Source organism: Cryptomeria japonica, chromosome 3 (assembly GCF_030272615.1).
Source record: "Cryptomeria japonica chromosome 3, Sugi_1.0, whole genome shotgun sequence".
NCBI classification, from domain to species: Eukaryota; Viridiplantae; Streptophyta; class Pinopsida; order Cupressales; family Cupressaceae; genus Cryptomeria; species Cryptomeria japonica.
The window spans coordinates 470,771,056-470,796,497 of NC_081407.1; the positions used below are offsets into that span (position 1 = coordinate 470,771,056).

The 25,442-nt window shown below is 40.3% G+C and overlaps 1 protein-coding gene across 3 annotated transcripts in view; it reads right to left on the minus strand.

Annotated features, from left to right (window-relative positions):
• LOC131041368 (chaperone protein dnaJ GFA2, mitochondrial) overlaps positions 1-24,301 on the minus strand; it is a 114,517-nt gene extending 90,216 nt beyond the window's left edge. The window contains exons 1-7 of one of the 3 annotated variants that reach the window (XM_057974415.2): positions 24,030-24,301; positions 23,618-23,749; positions 23,318-23,381; positions 2,460-2,531; positions 2,282-2,373; positions 1,831-1,914; positions 1,658-1,696 (exon numbers count right to left, since the gene is read on the minus strand). In XM_057974415.2, the coding sequence (XP_057830398.1) occupies positions 1,658-1,696; positions 1,831-1,914; positions 2,282-2,373; positions 2,460-2,531; positions 23,318-23,381; positions 23,618-23,692 (426 nt within the window). In that variant the 5' untranslated portion in view covers positions 23,693-23,749; positions 24,030-24,301. Of the gene's footprint in view, positions 1-1,657; positions 1,697-1,830; positions 1,915-2,281; positions 2,374-2,459; positions 2,532-23,317; positions 23,382-23,617; positions 23,787-24,029 lie in introns of all 3 variants that reach the window. The other 2 variants (XM_057974413.2, XM_057974416.2) reach the window with 2 other exon arrangements.
• Between the last annotated feature and the right edge of the window lie 1,141 nt (positions 24,302-25,442).

Below are 25,442 nucleotides of genomic sequence, written 5' to 3' on the forward strand. Positions count from 1 at the left end.
AGATGGAATGCTTGTGAATTCACACAGTTACAAGAGAAGAGATTACAATCAAACAGATACAGAAGTGTTCAGATTTTATATCAGTCAACATTTTACCATCCTCATGGGGTGTTTTTGTCGTTTATCGTGCAGGCACTGCACAGGCTGGTCTGTTGAGATGGCATGGAAGAGATATCTGGAGTGGCCCAATCTGGCACAAATATTTAGCACCGACCCTAACCTGTTTAGAAGCCAACTGAACCCTGCAACGACTCAGATTGATCCAGTCATAAAGCAATGCGTGAGATGCTGACCGTAAACAGTTGAAGTGGTAGCAAAGGAGTTTGATGCTACATGGTGCAGCACTAACACCATACAGTGCAATGTTGGGTTGTTTAGTGCTGGCATTGTGAAGATTGGTACCAGGACACACAAATCTGCTTGCAGAACCAAAGTGAAGGTGCAATCTACCACATCTTGGCTTGGATGAAAAAGTTATTGGCAGAGGACAGATATTATGTCGTACAAGCTATGTCACAAGTTTTGAGTTCATGTTCGTGTTCAACAACAATAAAATTCGGATGAAATTCGGTAAAAAAAAATTCAAAAAAAAATTAGAATTAGATTCACCTTATATAAATTTCAAAATATTAGAGTATAAATACATTGAAAAACTTTTAATTTAAATATTATAAATACTAAACATATTCAATTTGATATATTAGCAATCACTAATCTAGATATAATATTTCAAAATATCAGATTTTAAGATACTATAAATTAAAAATATGTTGAACTTGATAATTTTAATATGTTAAATTTTAGAAAATACAAAAAAATAATAAAATTAAATAAAAACAAATATAAAGAAGAAAGAACAAAACATATAAAAATGAATGAAACATAAAATGAAATCCTCAGCAGTAGGATACAGAGTCCACCAAAGCAATTGTTAAAATAGAAAGCAGAATTTGGATTTCACCCACCCTACTAGTATATTTCCTAATTTGTACCCAAATAGCTCTAATCTATGGACAAAAATGGACAAAATCCATCAACGATGACTGCAGAAGGGAGTTGTCAAATGTCAATAAGGCAAGACATCTGCATACCGCAGCGCAGATTCGCTGAATAAACAGTAAAGCCCAGAATGAAGATCATGAAATGATTTTACTATGAAAATTTTAGTTAAAAACATTTTTTAAAATACATTTTGATAACAAAAATTATACCCAGTTTCCATTTTTGGTTGAATAGAAATGAAGTTTTTGGATTTTTTAATAATTCACAGGAATTCAAATTTCATGGATGACATTCAGCAAACCCTATGACATAGGGTACAAGTAAGAAAACATTACACACCATATCACAGGTGAAAGGTAGTAATATTTTTAAGGCAATGTCAGCAAGCTTCTGGCAATAAATGTTGGTTGACACTATTGTCAAAATCAAAAGACAGAAGATTTATTGTGCAATTATTAAAATTAGAGGAAACAAGTAAATTTTTGTGTTGCACAATCCACAGAGCTCTATAATTACAGATTATCCCAAATTGCAAAACATGCCCCAACACAATTCTGCATTGATATTAACTTACTTGTGACCCCTGGCCAAAATACCAGATACATTTTGCAATAAAGTATATAGAATATTTGTAGACAATGATAAAGAAATATACCTTGTCATACAGTGCCCTTTTTTCATCATCTTTCAATACCTGAAATAGAATATTGCAACTGAGTTCACGCTCACAGAAAAACCATCATCTTATTAAATAAGTGGAACCAAAATATATTAGTCCCTTTACTCAAGTTGAAAATATATATCCTACTCAACAAAAAAAATACTTGCCTCGTAAGCGCGTTGAATTTCCTGAAACTTTTTCTCTGCTTCTGAATCACTTTTGTTCACATCAGGATGATGTTTTTTCGCAAGCTACAGAAACAGGAAACCAATAAAACAACAACTTCTAATTGTTAAAAGTTATGTACAAGGAAAGATGCAATTGTCTACATTCTGCTACCAATTTTTAAACCAAATTCAAATGGATTGACTATTCAGGTGGATATATAACTGATCATGTTAATAAAATCATTGTTTATGCATTTTTTCAGTAGTAGCATCTTCAGGTTGACTAGCATCAACTTTAAGTTATATCAGAAAACCAGCTGAGAATACAGTTCAACAAAGCCAGTTGCTCCAAATCATTCTAAACACAACATTCATTTGTAATCTTGTTTAAGAGTTTATGTGATATTACACTTTTTTTCCAGCACCAGAAGAACATGCATTACTTACATACCGCATAATAAGCTTTCTTGATTTCTGATTGGCTTGCACTCTTGTTAACTCCAAGAATCTGATAGTAGTCCTTAGCAGCCATATGATGAGTGACTGCAAGAAGATGTAGAATCCATTTATAGCTCATGATCTTTCTAAAAAGGCCAACCAACATACAATTAAATAAAAAGAAAACATACCGGTTGAATGGAAGCCCCTGTTCATACACATGACTCCAGCCCCATAATCCCAGAACGCATCTCTTTGATGAACTGTGTTGTCAAATTGATAAATACAATGTATATTACAGTAATGCATCAAAATATGTAGATATTAATAACAAGAAATATAGTACTGTAGTGGGATACCTAGAGTAGAACGACAATTCCTGGAAGCATAACATTCAGTTGACTCTATCATAAACTCAAAAACTCAAAGTATGCATGCAGTTGTATGCACAAGCATATGCAACAAGCCATTCATATAGCAGTTGCATTATGTAAAGTGTCAGTACATGCAAATTTGAATCATGCTAGCAGTAATATTAGTAATAATTGACCATATAGAATAAAACAGACAGACAGTCGTTTTTGTCTCTTGTCAAGCATTTCAGACATTTCTAGGGACATTGCTCCATTATAGTTAATCACCACAAATAATAAGGGACTAGTAGTATAAAGAGCAAGCAAATTTAGAAAGTTGGCATCCAATTTTAAGAGTGTCCTGCAGCAACCCTCAAGAAACTGTTTGTGGGTTGCAAGTCTAGCAAGGAGAGAGCAGAAGAAAGACAGAGATTTTGATACACAAGTTCAAGATTGAAAATTTAATAAAAACTCCACAAGAAATAGACAACACTGATGTGTAGTGGCATCAGGAGACATTAAACAATGAATTGTACACTATAGAAAGGAATTAATTGCTAAAGAAGTGATTTCCTTGGTTGAAAAGGTAAAGAAGTTTTGCCTCTATTTATACAACTCTAAAAACGCTATTTAAGGGTAAGCCAATCCATTAAGGCATTAAAACCAATAAAATTTACAAGTACAAGTAAGGTACACATTTACAAATGCAAGTTACACCTACAAGCTACACAACCCAATATAGTATATCACAAGTTAATCACCCCCTGCAGGGAAAGAATTCAAGGAGGGACATCTAAGCAGCACTCAAATGGAGGGAGGCAATCATTAGAGATGACATTAGATTTAAGGAGTAAACTGGTCATGGAAGTAATCATCTTTGAAGAATTAAGTGCAAAACACTGGTACCTCTTGTTAACTCAAGTTAGAGAATATGAACACAGAAATTAAGTTTGAAGATATTCTAAATGAAAAGGGGTTGAATAAAAAACTCAATCGAAACAAAACACTATGGGATTGTCACTCTGCGATCATGAGTTGAAGCTTGATAATTTGAATCCTCTCAATACAAGCACAGATAGGGACCAACGAAAGCCCCGTGGCTTTTGTAAAGAACCATAGGAATGCACCTAAAAGTATAAGCACTGTAAGATAGAAGACAAGGCATATCCATTGAAAAGATACAACAAACATATGAGCTTCAAACTTAAAAGCAAACCAACTATACTTAACCTTCTTTGAAGAACAAAGTGCCATATATGAATACTTCTCACAACCTAAGGTTGGAGTTTGTGAATATAAAAATTAAGCTTGAAGATAATCTCAAGGCAAAGTAGCAGAACAACAAACTCAAGACCAAACAATGTACAAAGGGTCCATTTATCTGCAATGGATCATACATTGATGCATGATAATTTAAATGCTCTAGATATTAACACTATCAATAGAGAACAACCGAAGGCCCCAAATCTCTAACCCATAGTACCTATGGGTATAATGACTTCATTGAACTAAAGCCTCTTTGAAGGAATGTGCAAGGCATGACTCTTGAACAAACAAAAGTGGAACATAGGCCTCAAACAAGGACCAACAACAACAGCCCTCTCTAAAGAATAGAGTGTCAAACATGGGTATCTCACATAACCTAAGGTTGGATTGTGATTATAGAAATCAAGTGTGAAGATACTCTTAAACAAAGGCACTACAAAAAACTAATGCTCAAACAATGCACTAAGGGAATTTCAATCTACAACAAATGATATCGAAGCATGATAGTTAGAAGTTTGAACCCTCTCAATGTGAGCACATTCAAAAGAGACCAAAGTATAGCCCCAAATCTCTACTCAATAGAGAATAGTGAGCCTAATGCCATATCCCCTTTTTGTAATAATCCAATTTAAGGACCAAATTGCCGATTTCCTATTTTTTGCATCTCTCCTAATCCCATTTTGTTTGCATGTTCTTCCTCTTCTCTCCCCAGTGTCTGATAAGGTCCCCAAAGAGTTTGAAGGCATGCTTAGGCTTTAAAGTGTTTGTCAATCGTCAATGTTTCCAAGTTGCTAATCCAAGCTTGATTTCCCATCTAAGTCCAACCTTTCCTTGGTCCCCATCCCACTTTCAGACTTCTTCACATTGTCATGCTTACCATCCCTCCCCAACTCTTTGTATTTGTCAGACTTTCAAACTTGTCTTTATTGGCATGTCTTTTGCTCAACCCCAAAGCCCTGACCTATGGTATGCATCTTGTGGTATCTCAAACCCCCAATCCTCGATATTCCCACCTTTGTTTTTGTCCTCTACACAACACCCCAACATGTGTCATATTGTCATTAATGGTCAATTTTGGCACATAGGTTTCAAAAGTGGGGCATTTTCCACCCATTATCATTGTTCAAATTTGGAGTTGTGGATTTACATTTTGACTGACCCATTATTGTTGTGATAAACATAAAGGGGTGAACGTATCCATTTAGAGGAATCATCAACACTTAACCAAATTCCTTTTAGAATCCATTTTAAGTACTTGTGTTTGAGGATGGGAATCCTCAGATGAAAACCCTATTGATTTTAGAGAGCAATCTCATACAAAGTTTGCATATGAGCTTCATTGGGGGCAAACTCTAGCCACATTACATTAATTCAATTCGCCATTGATTTTGGTATGAATTGCATGTTGTTGTACAATCATTTGAATGTAATATAGTCATTATTGTAATAAGAAAGAGAGTGGTAGCTACATCTATATTTGTTGTTCATTATAATAAGAAGATCAGGAGTTATTTTTGTCATTTGTTATTTAAAATGCAATGATATCCCTAATGCATAAATAGTAATTTTCATCCAAGTTGTCTATGATCTGAGTGAATGCTAGGGCCGATAGCATTGTGGAAGGTTAAGAAATTGTATTTGGATTATTGCTGTGTGACATTACAATGGTATCGGAGCTTGTTTTTCCTGCCAACCTGTGAATTATGGGAGGATTCTTTAAATATCTAATGTATAGTGGTACAAGCTCTTCAAGAGCCAATAGCAATGAGAATAAAAGCCTAGTCTGATAAGGAAGCATGGGAAAGCAATGTCATATAGTTAAAGACGGCATAGCCCATCACAAAAGGTATAAAAGCCTTGATTTTGGTATTCTGAAAAATGTCTTTTTTGTAGAATTTTGCAACTTGGAGATGAGGCATCTATCAAGAGGATTTCAACAATAACAACCAAACAAGAATTTCCAAGTATTCAACAAAGACTTGATAAGTCAGAAGGAAGTAGAATAGTTAAAACTGAAGCCACAAAGCCACTGAGCCAGCTACAACCCTAGAACAGTTAACGCTTCCTTCCCATCATGAGAAAAAGAAGAGCTCCCCTATTGTCAAAAAAGATAGTGCCGAAAATGAGTTCAAAAGAAATTGCTTCTCATGCAAAGAACCTTGGGAATCAAACCATAAGATTCCAAGGCAGAGATGAAACGATGTCCAAAAAATAATCAAAACCAAATGTACAACAAGCTGCAGAGGTTGAAGGTAAAGGTCCTATTGGTGAGTTCTCAGTGGGAAAATTTTCTATTTGATGAAGATGATGAGAAATCGACAATGCAGGCTCAAGATAAAATAAGTCAAGAAAAATTTCCTAACGATTCTTAGTGATATCCAAAATATTTCTATTGAAGCTTCAAGTCTGAAAAAGAACAAGCTTTGGTCATATGAAGTGCATTTACAACATAGTGGTATTAATGAGTATGAGTGTGTGAATGGTGTTGACTCTAGTCCTGTTAATCTTCATTCAGAAAGCATGCATCAAAAGAGTGGCAGGGTTGTTTCATATCTCTTGAAAATCTCGAATTCAGAAAAAGAAAGTAAAAACTTTGATGTTCTTTTCCATAAGAAGGATAATATCAGCAAAGAATACATAAATCCCTTATATGCGGATTCAACAACAACTATCCCAGATGCAAAAATGGTAAATGGCACAACTCTTGGAAAAGAGTATATAAATCCATTATAGGAGTCTAAAATTATAACAGCTGAGCACGAAAATGAAGAAAATCCAAAGTTGCAAGAGTGTAAGAAGAAACAAATGGAAGGTATGGAACCCAATGCTATAAAAGATATCTTTTTTATTTCTGATGGTGCAAATCACCACATTGCAATACAAAGCATGCAGTCTCAAGTTTGCAAGATGGAATAATTTATCCTTCTATTCCAAAGGAATCAGAAAAGGTTAGTCCGATTAACTTCACCAAAGAGGAAATAGGTAAGCAATTTTAATCACTCCTACGAGTACAATTTAAAATCTCAAAGAGAGTAATAGCACATTTGCACTTGACATTATGTCCTTCTAGAAAGCTTGTCATCACAGAAAATGCTCTAAGCATGGGAAAAGAATTACAAAAATTACCCGCAAAAAAGAACACATAGATCCTTTCAACCAAATGCAAAATTGGCTATGCACCAAGCCAAGGCATTCTTGCAAATACTCTCAAAGGAGGATGCAACACAATAATGAAATACTAGTTGTCAGTGATGACAATCAAAAACATGTATTTGTTGCCTAGGATTTGCGGTGAGTATGTAATGGGAAAACAGAAGATTGTGGCAACAGATGATCTCATCAAGTTTGAGAAGGTCGATTTGAATTATTCCTACCATTCATCGAGATCCAATTCAATTGAAGAAAATGCATGTGTTTGCCAACAAAGGTGTGCCCAAATGGTAGTTGAAAGGCAAACGTAATGCAAGACGAGGTTTTGAAGTTTGTCATGAAATTCTTATCATTGTTCCTAACAGATTTGGCATACCCTACACCTGGATGAACATAAGGTATGTAATCCATTTAATGCTATGAGAACTGAAATAATTATGGATGTCGCATAGTTGTGTCCTAGGAATAAGTTTCTACAAATTCATAATAGCAAACTAAAGTTTAAATTTTAATGGAAAAGTGATGTAGACAGCAAGAATTAGGGTGATGGAGAATACGCACACTAACCCATTTAATGGATCATTATCAAAGAGAAGACCCCAACAGGCCATTGAATTAGTAGTTAGCCAAATCTGTGATGTCAAAGGATCAGTAGTGCAGTTTCCCCGGGGAGCGAGTCAAAGGTTGATGATCAAAGTTGTCTTTGGGTGGATAAATTAAGGGGAGCACATGAGGAATCAACAACATTAGAATTATATCAGCTCAGACAGCAGTGAAACAAGGATTCTCATCTTGCCAATATTGCATAGAGGTCTATAAAGCTACACAAATGGAAAGAGAAACTGATGGTAACAGTTGAGAAAGAGGTGCTAATTCTGACTGAGCTGGACAGAACAAAAAGGCTCATTGAATAGCTAATTATAAGTTGTAGGAAGGCCCAAATGACAAACAAAGTAAATGATGTCAAAATAAACATACAGCTACTCTTACAGATCTACAGGTGGTGAAGAAAACCTTGGAGTGGATGAAAGAAGAATATTACAGCTTATTAAAGAAAGGGATATGGTAATCAGAATTGGAAGATGGCCCAAAATGCACCTAAGAAAAAAGCATATAGGGTTGATGGACTCACCTCTGAGCTTAAAGAAACAAAGGAAACTTTAGAAAAGATCCAAAGAGCACTCCAGGAGGCAAAAGAACAACTTGAGGCGACAGCAAGTGCCAAGATGCAAGGGCTACAACAATTAGACAAGTAGTCAAAGAACTTGATAGGCTCCAAGAGGAATTTGATTTAGAAACAGCTTCCAACAATATCAAAAGTTGTAAATTCAGAGTTGGGCTTACCCCAGATCGTTGGTCAAGGAATTAAAGGCCGACAAATGCAAGCAGCTCATCAACAACTACCCAAATCTAGGTTAGCATGAAGAAGACTTTGGACAGAAATAAATGTACAATTTTCAATCTCTTTCTAGTTTCCTTTGGATTGTAGATAATCCCCTATTTGAGGTGAATACAAGGATACCATCTAGTTCAATCTTCTCAATTTCTGATAATATCAAAATAGCACAGCAGAAGCCAACTGCATCACAAGAAGATCTGAGAATGGGGAATCACAAATTCCTAAAACTAGGATGGAGTTCGATCGAGGTGGAATATACCCAAGATACATCTAAGATATGAGAAGGATGATCATTGAGTGTGAGCAAATGGTCTCACAAGGTGCGAAGACAAAGGTTTCCTGTATTTTAATTATGAAATGAAACAGAAGATTTTGAAAGCACCACATGATATGCCCATGGTTATTCACTTCAGATCTTGCACAAATCATAGGAAACAGGAGGAGAGATTCACGCTGAAATGCTTCAAGGAGAAACTTGTCACACAAATTAGCAAATACACTACCCACCACCCAAATGAAGCAAAACATGTCCTTCCTCCATACTTGTTGCCACCTTTGCTCAAGTCATCTTCCATCAAATTTGGGAAAGGGTATTCACAGGTTCCATTTGGAGTCTCCCAAAGGTATATGGTAAATTACATGGGTTGGCTAAAATGATTGTCGGCAATGGATGTAGCAAATTTGCCACCAGCTATTGACAGGCATTATCTCATTTGACAGCCGCAAAGGTCACTCCTTGATAGGTTATCAACTACAAGTTCTTAAGCCAACAGATACAGTGAATCAGAGGATTGGAGGATACTTGAGTAAAAATGCCTCAAAACATAAATCAACACGGATTAAATGGTTACACTTGGGATTATATTGTTGTAACAGGCCACAACATCTATCCCTTGGAATGTTTTCATGCATGGCAATGAGCATTTATTATGCATCATCTCCCATTGACTTAGAGTTCACAGGTTGTGGAATGTTTCTTATAAGGCAATGGATGCCATCATCGTCAAAAATCTTCAGACACACAGCCATCAAGAATTAACCATTCATGGGAGGAACCTACAAGACTTCTGGAATGTTTGAATTTGCATTTTCTTGAGGGCAAGCAATTTTCAACAAAGCAAACTTGTCATGTTCCCTATTTGTAACAATCTAGGCTATGGATCAAATTGCCTATTTCCTATTTTCCACATCTCTCCTGGTCCCATTTTGTAGGTATGGTCTTCCTCTTCTTCCCCCCGATGTCTAATATAAGGTCTCCAAAGTCTCTGAATTCAAAGGCATGCTCACTCTTCAAGTGCTTGTTAATTGTCAAAGCTTCAAAGTTCCTCATTCAGTCCTACTTTCTCATCTAAGGCAACCTCTCTTTAGTTCTGAGGTTCCCATTAAGCTTTTGAACTTTTTCATGTTGTCAAGCCTTCCACCCCTCCCCCACTCTTTCTTTGTATTTGTCAAACTTCCGAACCTGTCTATACTGACATGCCTATTGCTCAACCCCCAACACTTGACCTACGGTATAAATCTTGTTGTAAGCCAGTTAATTAGTAAATAAGGCTTTTTAATGCTTTAATAGAAAATAATAGTATTAAGTTATATCTGCGGGTAGTTAGTTGCCAGACGGTTGGTGGCCTAACCAACCGCGAACTCTTTATATTGTAAACTTGTAGCACATTGGGAGGACGTGGGATTTGGAGAGGAATATGATATACACCTGTGTTACACGAATCTATTCTGGTATACTGTGTTGTGTGTTATTGGTTCCATGCTAATGAATTGCTATGCTTTGGTATTGTACATTGTATATTGATGTTCCCTATGCTACCACCTGAACCACTTAGGCTACTAACATTTTGGCGTCGTTGCCTAAGTCGAACCTGAAGGTCTGAGGAGGGAAAGCTGGCGGGATGGAAGTATAATGGGTCGTCCATTCGACCAAAATATTCTGGTGACAGACAGTGACATAGAAGATAACACGGAAGTAACCAGGGAGGATCAGTTGACACAGGACCTGATTCACGTGTGGGACGTTTCCGTGGACCGGTACGTACAGCAAGAAGCAGAACTGAGCGCTGTCTCGGCTGATACGGTACGGGCGGAACTCAACGTGAACCAGGCAGTACATGATCTCCTGGGTAGCCTTCCAAGGTTGTTGCCACGTGTCCTCGTGGAACGTGAAGAGGAACGAGAGAACACACGAAGGGAGCAACGCAAGCAGCAAGTGCTCCAACAGTATAAAGAAAGGAATCAAAGGGCAGAAGAACAGAGGGACTATACACAATGACGAAACCGCCGCAATTCCAATAATTAATGCCAAATACACTCAACAAAGATCGAAACTGAGAAACCTCGGAGGAACAAGAAGGGAACCAAGAAGACATAGTAAGAAGATCCCTGCGGATCCAAGAGCAACTCGAGAGGCGCCTGAAACTCTACAAGATAGTGGAAGAAAGAGGGAGCCTGGCGGAAGGTTCTCGACAACATACACAAGCGTGGGACAGGAGTCACAACAGCCCAGAGGCATTAGGTAGCAGTGATAATTGGGAACAAACAACCGCGCCAACCGAGTCATTCAACAATTCCCAGGACAACTCGGGGAGTACGAGGAAGATGGCACATAACTCCGAAAAACAGAAACTCCCCAGATTCAATGGACTAGGATCGGAGGATCCCGCTCGCCACTGTAAAACTTGTGTCACCATATGGCAGGCCAATGGCGAGGATGATGAGGATAACTGGCTGAAAGCATTTCCAGCCACCCTCCGTGGTATTGCCATTGATTGGTACACGGACCTACCCATCACTTCAAAGGATACCTGGAAAAGACTTGCTAAGGCATTTGAGGAGGAGTTTCGGCTACTGCGAGACGATGACAAGATCGTCGCAGAAATATACAACACCAAACAGGGCAAGAGTGAGACGGTACGGTCCTACTACCGCAAACTAAAAGAATTAATTGGCAAGATAGATAATACCCCGGCCGACGGGTTAAAGAAGCGATGGTTTATTGAGGGTCTGCAACCATCACTGCGGAAAAAGATGAAGGTAGTACCCCCATCTACTTTCATGGAGGCATACAATAGAGCCATGGATACTGAAAGCGAGAACAAGACATCAAAGGGCAAGAAGCGTACAAGCGATGAAGATAGTATTGATCAGGAGAGCGAGGAGGAGTCACGTACGATACAAGCACTCCGGAAGGATATGAGACGGATGAAGCGGGAAATACGGATGCAAAAGGAAGAAAGTAGGGAGGGCAGAGACCTCTGGTGCACAGAGTGCAAACTGGAGGGACACACAAAAACCAATTGTCCAAAGAAAGCTTTTTGTGACATCTGCCAAGTGTTGGGGCATGCTATTAAGGAATGCCCCTACAACTTGAAGGCTAGGAGTGCCCAAGTACTATATACTCAAGAACAGGCAACACCACCCACTACACCCACCAAGAACACAAACTCAGATGCGTCACTAGGTGGCTATAGGAACAGCCAGAGGGGGAGTAACAACAACAGCAATAATAATACACCACGGGGTCGCATCCAATACGATGCAAAAGGAAGACCAATGATACAATGTTGACGATGTAACGAATGGGGCCATTTTGCACGCGACTGCCAGAGTGGTGCTGGGCAAGGAGGGCTACTCTGCAAATGGTGTGGGCCGGGCAATCACAAAGATACGGAATGTCCAAGACAGAAAGGCATGAACATGTTGGAGGTAGTACAGCCAGAACTAGACGCACGGTGCCCAGAAGTACTAGCCATTACCCGATCTCATACAAGGAAACTAATATACCCTGACCCAAGCACAGAGAAGGGAAGAATAAAAGAGGCACAGAGAGAAGTAGAAAGGGAAATGAGTGAGGAATGGAGAAAGCCAGCACCCCACAAAACCACCAACACCATACGAACCAACTCCGAAACAACCATAATGAAACAGCTACTGCAAACCACGGTGCCGGTCCGCGTAGTGGATTTGTTGCAAACACTACCACAACTACGGATAGCTATAAACCAAGTGGAGGAGACCAGGAAGGAGGGGAAGACACCGAACCACAGGGAGGAAATGGAAGAAAGGAACCACTCAAAGGAGACTAATGATGACAGTAGGGGTAGGCAGGACACCAGCCGTAGTAGAAATGGAGATTATCGGGTTCAGGCTTACTAACACCATCGTAGACGGTGGGTCTGCGGTAAACGTGCTACCTGAGGAGACATGGAAAACCTTGGGGAGGCCGACACTCTGGCCGCCAACCTTCCACCTCGTAGGAGCCAATCAGCATGGCATCAAACCATTGGGCACGCTTATGGGCCAAAAGGTAACTATCGGGACACAACACTTCTTTTTAGATTTCATGGTCATATCGTTGGAGCGGAAGGGATATGATGCACTTTTGGGAAGAGGATGGCTGGTCACGGCCAAAGCAGACTACAACTGGAAGAAAAATACCCTTTCCATTGAAAGTGAGGGAAACAAATATGTCATTGACCTGCGAAACCAGCAGGTGAGTCAAGAAATGGCCTCAGATTCTGACTCGGAGGAGGATACCGTGAGGGAAAAAGGCGAGATAGAGCCCAATGGAGAAGGGGTGCTCCGCCTCGGTAATTGCTCAGAAGATGAAACGAGTTCTCTAAGTGGACTATTCCACTGGCAGATGGAAGATTATGAGATCTTCCAACCAAAGTGCAATGTATTGGAAATCCTCGAGTTAGGAAACGATGGCACCTACCCGCCACAATTTGTGGAATACGAGGAAGGAGGGGCAGAAGTAGACAGCACACCAGCACACCAATTTGAGAAAGAAGTGGTACAATACGAGGAACCAAAGGTTCAGAGCACCAACTTGGGAGATGAAAAGGACCCAAGAGTAATAATGGTTGGAGATGATTGGAACCCTGTACTAAAGGCGGCGGCGTTTAAGATATTCTTGGAGTATAAAGATGTGTTCGCCTGGACTTATAAAGATCTGAAGGGAGTACCCCCAGAACTATGCGTACATCGAATACCTTTGATGGAAGGGGCAAGGCCTGTGCGGAAACGCCCCTATCGCATGAATAAGAACTATGCGGCCAAGGTACAAAAAGAAATAGAAAAAATGCTAGACGCTGGGATCATTTTCCGAGTGCAAACTAGTGAATGGGTTTCCCCCATTGTTATTTCCCTGAAAAAGGATGGAAACAAGATCCGCATTTGCGTGGACTTCAGAAGCTTAAATGCTGTAACCATTAAGGACCCGTTTCCGATACCGTTTACTGATAGTATCCTCGAAGAGGTAGCAGGGCATGAGATTTACTCCTTCATGGACAGCTTTTCTGGCTATAACCAGATCAGCATTGCGGAGGAGGACAAACTCAAAACCACATTTATTGTGCAAGATGGAGTTTTTGCGTACAACCGTATGCCATTTGGGCTATGCAACGCCCCAGCCACTTTCCAGAGGATCATACTCCACATCTTTGACAAAATGGCCACTGGGAACTTCAAGGCCTTCCTGGACGACTGGTCAGTATATAGTGATAAGGAAAACCATTTGAGGATACTGGGGGAATGCATGGACCGGTGTCGGCGAGCAAGACTGGCACTCAATCCCAAGAAATGTAGGTTCCTAGTGCCACAGGGGAGATTACTCGACCACATAGTTTGTAAGGCAGGGTTAAAAACAGACCCAGATAAGATCAGAGTTATTCTCGACATGGATAGCCCAACAAATGTTACGGGGATCAAATCCTTCCTTGGCCATGTTGGGTACTACCGACGGTTCATTAAAGGATTTGCAGAAGTGTCCCTTCCACTTGAACGCCTAACAAGGAAAGGGGAACCATTTGTGTGGGACAAGGAGCAAAACGAAGCCTTCCAAGAACTCAAAACCAGATTGGTAAGTGCACCTATTTTGGCATACCCAAATTGGGAGAATAAATTTCATGTACATGTGGACGCTTCTAACTTTGCAATTGGAGCCATCTTAACGCAACCCGGATCCTCAGGCTTAGACCACCCAATATATTTTGCTAGTAGGTTACTGTCAAAAGCAGAAAGAAATTATAGCACCATGGAAAGGGAAGCCTTGGGAATGGTATATGCAGTACAAAAGCTCCGCCATTATCTTTTAGCCACACCATTCACATTTTTCGTGGATCACCAAGCACTCATGTACCTGGTGAACAAACCGGTTATTCAAGGACGGGTAAGCCGATGGTTGATCTTGCTTCAAGAATTTACTTTCAATGTCGTGGTGCGACCAGGGAAAAGTCAAGTAATGGCTGACCACCTGTCCAGAATAAAATCCGGGGAGCCAAGGGAAGGAGGAGTGAGCGAAGATTTCCCCGATGGCCAATTATTCAAGATAGCCGTGTTACCTTCCTGGTACGAGAAACTCGGTCAGTATCTTTCTACAGCAACATTTCCAGGTGACATGAGCCCAAGCAAGAGAAGGAAGCTCGCACTAAAAAGTGCCACGTTCCAATTGATCCAAGGGCTCCTATATAAACTAGGGTCAGACGGTATCCTGCGAAGATGTGTCCTAGAGGAAGAAATTCCTAGAGTCCTAAGAGAATCTCACGAAGGACTAGCCGGAGGACATATGGGGCCGGATACCACGGCACGGAAAATTTTGCTAGTAAGGCTCTGGTGGCCTACACTTTATGCGGATGCGAGGGAATGGGTGACCAGCTGCGACACGTGCCAAAGGGAAGGTAAGCCACTCAAACGAGACTTCATGCCCCTGTTCCCGTCCCAACCACAGGAATTGTTCGAAAGATGGGGACTGGATTTCGTAGGACCTATGAGGACGAGCAAAGTGCATAGATGCCACTACATTGTGGTGGCTACAGAATACCTCACTAAGTGGGCCGAAGCCAGAGCTTTACCCGACAACACAGCCTTGAGCACCGCCAAGTTCCTCTATGAACACATTGTGACCCGGTTCGGGATACCCCTGCAACTCACGAGTGATAGGGGGGTACACTTTGTCAATCAAGTGATACGCAATATGACAACAGAATTCAAGATTTTCCACACATTGTCTAGTCCATACTATCCTAGGGTGAATGGCCAAGCGGAGTCCACCAACAAAGTACTAGTATCTATTCTCTACAAGACGTGTGGAGTAGAGCAAGGAGATTGGGAAGAGCGATTACTAGCAGTATTGTGGGCCTACCGGACAACGTACAAAGCGACAACTACACACACCCCCTTTTAGCTCATGTATGGACAGGAGGCAGTAATGCCAGTAGAATACACTGTACCAACCTTGCGGATAGCAGTGCAGAATAGATGGGGGGCTGAGGAAAGCCTAAAGGAACGACTTATGACCTTACAAAAATTAGATGAGCGCCGCCTAATGGCACAATGGGCCATAGAAGTGGCTCAGAACAGAAGGAAAGCTTGGCATGATAAACATCTAAGGCGGATGAAGTTCTCGCCAAGACAGCTGGTACTCAAGTACAATGGCCGGAATGAACTCCGACCAGGTAAATTTAGACTTCGATGGCTAGGGCCATACAAGGTAAGGGAGGTGGGAAAAAATGGAGCTATTAAATTGTCCAACCTGGATGACAGCCCCATCAAAGATCCAGTAAATGAATCAAAACTAAAAATCTACAAAGAAGGGGAGTCCATAGCCATTAATATGGTGGCCATTAAAATGGTGGTGATTGAAAAAAATAAAATAGCCAATTTTCAAACAGAAATAAAGTGGCACAAAGAAAAAATGAAGAGAGAGGAGGACGGAGAGAGAAAAAGAATAAGAAAAAAATCAAGGCAGAAATATTTAAAAATAAAAGACCAAGGCAAAATATCAAAAAACAAAACCAAAACGTTAAAAATAATAACAAAAGAAAAACATAAGAAGGAAAGCAAGGTACGCACAACAAAGACGTGGGCAGAAAACGAAGCGACGGAGGCCACGCACAAGAGACACGTTGCACGCGGGGAGGGCGTACGCAGGTTGGGCGTACGCAAGGTGGAAGAGAGAGCACGCAGCAAGGAGAAGAGAGCGCGCAGCGGAGTGAAGGGGAGCGGACGCGGCAGGAGGAAGAGCGTACGCAGCAAGGAGGTACGCGGAGTGGAGGCTAGCAGGGAGGAAGGCGTACGCGGGGAGGATGGCGTACGTGGGGAGGAGGCCAGGGTACGCAACAGGGAGGAGGGCATACGCGGAGTGGAGGCCAGCGTACGCAATGTGGAGGAGGGTGTACGCAGGGCGAAGGTAGGCGTACGCAGCGCAGAAGGAAGCTGGGGCGTGGGACGGGGACACAGCACCAGCGGCACAACACGGAGCAGCAGCGCAAAGGGGGAGGCACGTAGGAAAAAAAGCACGCAACCACCAACGTACACAATCAGCAGACGGAAGGGTGGCGAAATTCGGCCACGACGTACGCAGCCCCTGGGAAATAGGCTACCAATCACGCGGCACTTAAAATACACAACACCTCAGCCTCGGTCACAGCGTATAGGCCCACAGCCTTCGGGTACAGCACCATACACGCACAAGATGGTGAAAGGGAGTCATGGCAACCCTAGAAGGGGAAGTTATGACATAAATTACAAAGCTAGCACTTCTAACAAGCAAGCAATGGCCATGCCAGGAACCAGCAAGAAAAGCCAAGAGAGGGCATCGGAACAGGTGAATGTAGAGAATGTCACGTTTGAAGTAGTGCTTGGAAGCGAGTGTAGGAAGTGGTGGGAAAACAATGAGGAGGACCACCCCCTAAAGAGTTCATTGAAGAAAGCAGAAGTTGACAAAATCATTTTCATGCCCATCTTCAACCTAAAAGAATTCGAGCCTATATTGCGTGCCATGGTCCATGGGTATGAGCAGGACAGACATAGATCAGTAATTGACTAATTGGGACAGACAGTGGTCATTTCTTATGCACCCAAAGAATTCAGCAAGGTTTTCGGCATTCCCAGTAGCGACGATTCAGCTATGAAACCGTCAGCAAGAATGCCTATAGAAGAAAAGAAGTGGCTCTTGGAACATATCTGCGGCGACGCACTCACAGAAGAGCAATGGAACAGTTTATGGCAGAATAGCAATAGAAGGGGCCTGAAGAAATCTTATCTCACTTCACCAGAATGGAGATGTGTCCTGGATATCATAAAGAGTAAGCTAACAGCAGCAAGCCGAGCATCCGATGTTGCAATATGGATGCTACGCCTCATGCACGGATTGAGTAATGGCAAAATTTATAACTGGGGCCGCGTCCTTTCCAGTCATGTGAAGGAAGCCATGCTCCTCAAACACAAGACCCTATACGTGCCCCATCACCTCATTGCCCTCTTCTTGGAAGCATTGAGAACTCAAGTGGCGTTGGAAAATAGAGGAGGATCTGTGGCCTCAAGCCGGGCGGAGCCCTACAAGCCAGCCATGCATTATTGGCTACACCTGGACGCTTTTACAGTAACCACAGAGACAACACCGAGGAAAAAAGCAAGGCAAGAACTAGCAGGGAGCTTAGAAGATGGAGGAGAAGAAGACAACAATTCTGAGGAAGAGGTAGAGACAGGGGAAGAAGAAACATACATATCATCTTCAGAAGAAGATGAAGGAGAATTCAGGATGGAGCCAATGGGCATGGAACAGGAAGGAGGACACATAGGAGGGTCGCGGCAAGTAGGGACAGAAAGCCGTATGGAGGGCATACCAGCCGTACCAGGATGGGGAGTGAGGAAAAAGGTACTCTTCGAACCAGCACAGATTCCCATCACGGCACAATTGGTAACGGGAGTCACAGGGACCCCATCTCAATTAGTAGACTTGAGGGGACACGCTGGGGCCCACACCCTCCATATAAGCACAACCAGGGGCATAGAAGCGGCTAGAGCTGTTGCATTGGTAGTTGTACCCATAACTGATCCACTTGCAACCATGGAGGTAGGAAATACCGAAGGAGGAATACACGGTGAAGAGCCAGAGGGAGACAAAGGAAAGGGGACTGAGGAAACACACATGGAGACAGAAGCAGACAGCCTGCTAGCAAGATTCCAGATGGACATAGAGGTTCCACCTCCTTCACCATCATTGGGGACTGATCAGTAGGAGGAGAGCCAGAGGATTGAAGGAATCGGAAAAGGGCACAGTACGTCCTCACCAGCACCAGCAGAGGGGATCCAAGAGTGGGAACCAGTTGCGCAGAATTTTCTTTCCGAGTTGGAAGTAATGAGGGCAGCCACGAAGAGGATGATAGACCAGTCTCGAGGATCTGATATGCCTGCTATAGTAAGAGCAACGGAAGCACTACTGGCGTTTATGACAAAAGGCTGCGAGAGGGAGTTCTCAGAGAAAATTAGGAACCAAGGTTGGCCCGACACGGAAATTCCAGAGATAATAGCAGAATGGGGAGTACCACAGATCCTTAGTGGGCATACAGGAGGTAATCAGAAAGTAATGAGAGCTCTCACTTCCATAGAACAGACCTTCCGCGCTACATTCTTACAGCTCCAAAGGATGACCTGGAAAGCGAACAGAATGGAAGGAGTCCATACCTTAGCCCTTCAGCGAGAGTGAGCTGAAAGAAACGATCCAGGCTATGGAGCAAGAAATGGTTCAAGAGAGAACCACGCGACATGAAACAGAACGGAAGTTGGCTGCCTCTGAGAAGGACCGAATGGATGCACTTAGGCTTCTGAAAGCCACTCGAGAGAAGCAACTTCTTGCTGAGAGGGACCTGAAGATACTCCGAGAACGGACCACTACGGGAACAAGGACATCCTCTTGTCCCTCTAAGTAGATATTTCTTGTTAAATTGCTGTAGTGTTCGTCTGGAAGACGAACAAGTTTTGGGGGGGGATGATGTAAGCCAGTTAATTAGTAAATAAGGCTTTTTAATGCTTTAATAGAAAATAATAGTATTAAGTTATATCTGCGGGTAGTTAGTTGCCGGACGGTTGATGGCCTAACCAACCGCGAACTCTTTATATTGTAAACTTGTAGCACATTGGGAGGACGTGGGATTTGGAGAGGAATATGATATACACCTGTGTTACACGAATCTATTCTGGTATACTGTGTTGTGTGTTATTGGTTCCATGCTAATGAATTGCTATGCTTTGGTATTGTACATTGTATATTGATGTTCCCTATGCTATCTTTGTATTTGTCAAACTTCCGAACCTGTCTATACTGACATGCCTATTGCTCAACCCCCAACACTTGACCTACGGTATAAATCTTGTGCTATCTCCAACCCCCGATCCCCAATCTTCATGTCTTTGTTTTGTTTCTCTCCACAATGCCATGTTGTCATATTGTCATCAATGGTCAGTTTTGGTCCCATAATTTCCAAAAGTGGGACTTTTCCCACCCATAATCATTGTTTAAATTTGGAGTTGAAAATTTACATTTTGGCTGACCCATTATTGTTGTGATGGATATAAAGAGGAAAACACATCCATTCAGTGGGATCATCTACACTTAACCAAATTCCTTTCAAAATTGTGTTCAAACATTGGAATCCTATGATGAAAACTCTAGTGATTTCGGAGGTCAATCTCATACAGAATTTGCATTTGTGCTTCATTAGACACAAACTCCAACCACATTGTATTGATTCAATTTGTCATTGCTATTGATACCATTGCATGCTAATACAAATTCATTTGAATGTGATACAATCATTCTTACAATAAGAAAGAGAGCAGAAGCTAAGTCTGTATTTGCCATTCATTATGATAAGAAGATCAGAAGTTATTTTTATCATTTGCTGTTTGAAAAGTAATGATATTACTGATGCATGAAAAGTAATTTTAATCTGAGAAGTCTAAGATCTAAGTGAGTGCTAGGGCCAAAAGTATTGTTTTTCATTTAAATGTTTTTGTCGAAGGTTAAGAATCAGATTTGCATAGTTGTTTTGGCTTGGGGCATTACAGCTAATGATGGAATGGAAGAGGCCAGCTTTCAAAGCATATCTTGAAATTTTAGCACTAGAAAGAGAGTGAGGCATACCTTGGCACAACTAGGAAGAACAAAGTATAAAGCATGGGTATCTCTCGAAGCCTAAGGTTGGACTATGAGTATATAGAAATTAAGGTTGAAAATACTCTCAAGTTGAAGAGCTGAGCGAAAACCCTTTCATTTATGCATGTCAATCTATGTGTGAAACAATTGTTCACACTTGTGCTTATAATTTTTCATGAATCTCCACTAAGGCTTAAAAGTTAAAACTGTTCCCATCAACTGCAGAAAGGAAAAAAAAAGTTTGGGTGTGTATATATGTAGTATGGAATCGCTAGCTCAAATATGGGATGACTAGGCATGAGCATAGAAAATTCTGTAGACAAAGAAACTAACAACAAAATATAGAGCATTTCCTCAATATCTTATGGACCATTACACTTGCTGTGAAGATGGCCAGGGAGTAAATCAGCAACACTTCTCTCTTTACCTTTTTTTTACATGGCAAATAGATATCTTACTAAAATAGAAGATAGTTATGATATTGCTATCAGGCTTCAAATGTGTGGTTTTTGAGTTAAACTCATTGAACCATGATTCATGAGTAGTGGTTCACAAGAACCCATTTCTCATGATAATGAATGGTACAATTAGCACTCATTGCATCTAGGTGATGCTCACAGAGGTGAAGCATTGGTCCTTCCTGGGAGGTCACCCATCCCAGTACTACTCCAACTTGAGCATGCTTAACCATGGAGTTTCCTCCAAGGTTAAACCCACTCAGCTTGCAACAACTCTGTAAGCATCACCTAGATGCAATGAGTGCTAAGTGTACCATTCATTATCATAAGAGATGGGTTCTTGTGAGCCACTACTCATGAATCATGGGTCAATGAGTTTGACTCAAAAACCATACAGTTGAACCCTGATAGCAATATCATAATTTGACTTGTTGTAAAAAATATCTCCTACTTATCACTTGAGAAGAAGATAGTTACCAAAAAAATCCACAAGGTTGCTGAGTGTGCAAAAAGAAGTGGGGAGATAAACTGGACCAGAAAGCAAAGACAAAACCAAGAAACTACCCAGACAGAAAACACTTCAGAAAATAAGAGGTATTCTTAACAAGAAAGGACCGTAGGTATATTAAAACTTTAGCAAAAAGACGGCAGTGGATGGTTTTCCTTCAGTTGCATCAGCAAGCAGTAACTCAGTTGTCTGATTGTGTAGATAAATCATTAGAACCGCTAGAAGAATCAGAAGCCAAGACCTTTCCAGTGTTATGTATCCAGATGTTGGAGGTTAAGGCTGACAACAATGAATTCTGGGACAAAGCCCTTCAGTATGAAGCATTGAAGAGGATGTCTTTTTCCTCTTTTGAGAGTGAGGATGATAACTCTTCTTGTTGGGGCATTACCACATCATTTTTTAGCAGGATCCCTATAAATAACATCCTCAATCATGTTTGCTAGCCACCAATAACTCGTTGCTGGATGTCATTTGACGAATACAAATTGCGTGAATGCGCATCAAGACCTTTTTTTTTGACCTCCTTAGTAAGCCCAGTGATTGTTGCCTCCAATTTTGTCAACCCATTTACAATTAAACCAGCACTGATTCACCCCTCAGAATTCTGGCGTGAAAGAGGATTCTGGTAAGATGGAGTAGATTGCCATGCACTTGTAGTTGTAGCTATGAGGGGAGCCCTGAAACCCATTGCATCTAAGAATACTGATAGTTATGGTAATGTTAGGAGAAACTCTGTTGATTTTGGAGGATGGGAGCAATTGAGGAGAAGTGATTGGAGGATTAACATACATATCAGGTCATGTTCCAATGGTGTTGAAATTTGTGGCTCTATAACATAAGTCCTCCAAAATGAAAACCCAGTTAGAGTTAGCACTTGTTGAGATAAGGTGTAAAGGAGGTTAGAAGGGAGATGTAGGGTTACTGCTTTAGCATGGTAGCACAACTTGGAGTGATCTTAGAGGATGAAGGGGTCTGAGCAGTAGGTTCTCATGATAGATGTTGCAAGGGTTTCTTACACTCTTTCCAAATATCCCATAATATGAACCTCAACAGGAGTTTTATAGCTAGAGGAAATACATCTCACCTTTTAGGGACTGCCACTTATACAGATGCATTTTGGAAATCAGCTGAGAACTTCAAAACATGTACTACAAAGTCAAGAGAATGGGATAAGGGACCAAATGCACAAATGGATAATTTCTATTATATGTTTGGTTATTCCATGCTGCGCTGTTTTCTGATGCTCTAACTATGATAAATTTTCAGATATACATGGCCATGGAGAGTGTTGATATTACGAGGTGTGTCTTAGCACATGGCTGCCACACCTTGCACAAAATTTGGAGTTATATGATGATGTCAGTAGCAGGATTAGATATGTTACCATACATGTATATGGTAATAAAGGTAGCCCAACCTAAAGTGCTACCCATATGGGTATATGGTAATAAATGTAGTCCAGCCCAAAGTGCTACCCATTATTTGATTTCTTGTTTATGCTATCTATAATTGAAATCTGCAAAACGGCTAGACTAGTTTTGAATGCTGTTATCACTTATCATGTATACTCTTCTAGTCCAATAATATAAATTAGCAGTTTCTTGATGTTTAATAGAAAGTTTTGAATTTGAAAATCATCAAACAATCTCTGAAATTTTATTCTAGTTTTGATAGATTATCTTGAATCCAGTGTAGAACATATAAGAGGTCTGCTGGGCCAAGGTAAGGCATATGGATTGCCATGTTGATAAGCCAAGTTGAAGCCCTGATTGGTATGCTACACATATTTAAGTCACTAAGTTAGTGGACTTATCAACACAAGACTGGGTGTAAACGGAAATTTAGTGACCTCTAGCTCTAACAATGGTGCATTCCCGTATGGCACGTGAGTGTTCTGTCGAGCAAACAAAAATTGTAGGCCATACAGCAAGATGAGAAATCAAGTTCAAAGAAAGACACTGGCGAAACCTGAATGCCATTGGTCCATATTGGTCTTGAAAAACTTTCCAGAGAAACAGCAGACGCCAGTCTCCTGCAAAACATAAGAATTGAGAAATAAGTATAGTCGTTTCTGTCCAAAGCAATTCGGCGCAAAAATACACAAAGAAGCGCATATATTTAGCACACGCACAGATCAATTTGATGTATAGGACCGAGAACATTAATGGACGTTTGTCTACGTTTAGCACCCATTACAATTCATCTTTCATTTCGACTATAGTAAGCCAATTCATCAAAGGAATGAATGTCAGGTGTGGCACGTATTACCTGAGAACCCGCTGCGCTCTTCCCAGGTATCTGTGCAATCCGCCATAAATATCTGAAACTATTTGAGCGAAACATTGGGTCCAGTATTTTCTTGTCCCTTCAATAATAGAAGCCCTATATTATTCTACACCACTGGAAGAACACCTACAACACATTAATTCTGGCGTTGCTGAAATGCATCCGAGGAACCAATGATATTTTCAACTTTAGAATTTGACCATCAAAAGGAACAAAAAGCAGTTTTCCCTATTGGAATTGAAAATGAATCCGAGATTTTTCAAATGATGCACTCAAAGGAATGTTGTAGAGAACGATCATGCCCATGCCAAGCATTAAACAAATGAAATCATACATCAATTGTAGAAACCATATGACTAATGAAACCTTTATATTTATGGAATAATTGCAGTACCTGCTGATTGAATTTAGTTGTATTGTCTGAAAAAGAATACACTGCCAATTCAAGAAAAACAAATGGATGAATGTTTACTGAATGAAATGAGGAGATTTTGTAAGTGTTGCAGAAAACAGTGTTAATGGTAAGTGTAAGTAATAGAAATGAATCCCTAAACCTCTCCAAACCCCTGGCACTGAGTTTGGTTAGAAATAAAAAGAAGTTTCTAGACGATTTTAATATTTCCTATAAGAAATTAGCTGAGGGCATTTTTAATGCGACATGTATAAGAGATATCTAAGTTGTTACTCTATTGTAAGAGAATAAATCTCTCACACCTAAATATATAGGTTAATTATATTTTCAAAATAATTAAATAAATTAGTGTTTGCATCAAAAGAAGGTTCAAGAGTTATGTTGATAGTGCAATATAATTAGGATAATATATTAGAAGGTACAATCTATTCTCAATGATTACAACAGTTATAGAAAAAAAAATGTATTTAATATATGTTGTTCTATAGACTTTGTTTTTTATTAGAAAGCAGTCAAAACCGGGGGCTTACCAGAGAGAAACAGACAAACCATTATCAGCACACACACCGCAGAAACGTGGCACTCTATTGGATAACCCAAGATTGACACCAATCTTGTCCAATAAGCGCCATAACCAGTAGTTAAATTAAAGCAAAAAGGAAGGAAAACAACCATACAACTTAAAATCTTTTCAAATGATTAACTTAAAAAATTGATTATATTTGTTGTTGGTTGCTGAGTTATCTTTTTCACAGTTGTCACAATTCATAAAATATACAACTTTTCACTTATTATAACAAATAGCATCTATGAATGGAACAGTGCTATGGATGCCCACTGGGGTGCGACTTTCCTTTTTGCTGATAGACTTTCCTTTTTGCTGATAGTTGTTGTTAATTGTTGTTATAGTGATGTTTCTGCACTATGATTTTTAATAGTTTTGCTATGTAAAGGGATATTGCAAGGAAAAATCAGGGCACCAAAAAGGTAGAACACATCTAGCATTGAATAATATTTGAATAAGACTAATATCACATGGCACAATGTGTACAACGAGGATATAATATGTACATCAAGTATACAATATGTACATTGGGTATACAATATATACAATGACAATACACTTGTGCATAATGGTTAACATCGATCACACTCTAGAGAGTTTACCTAACATCTTTGAAGATATCCATAGCCCTGAGCACAAGATCACAAAGTAAGTCAGTAGATTTTCAATTGTTTCCTTTTCTTTTGCCATTGTAACCTACTAAGAAAATACTTAATTGCACTGCATGAACTCTACAAAATGAAACCTATAATTTATTGGATATTATTAATTCACACACACATTATATTGCATTTTTTATTTAAGAGTCCAATTAAAACTTATGTTTGTAT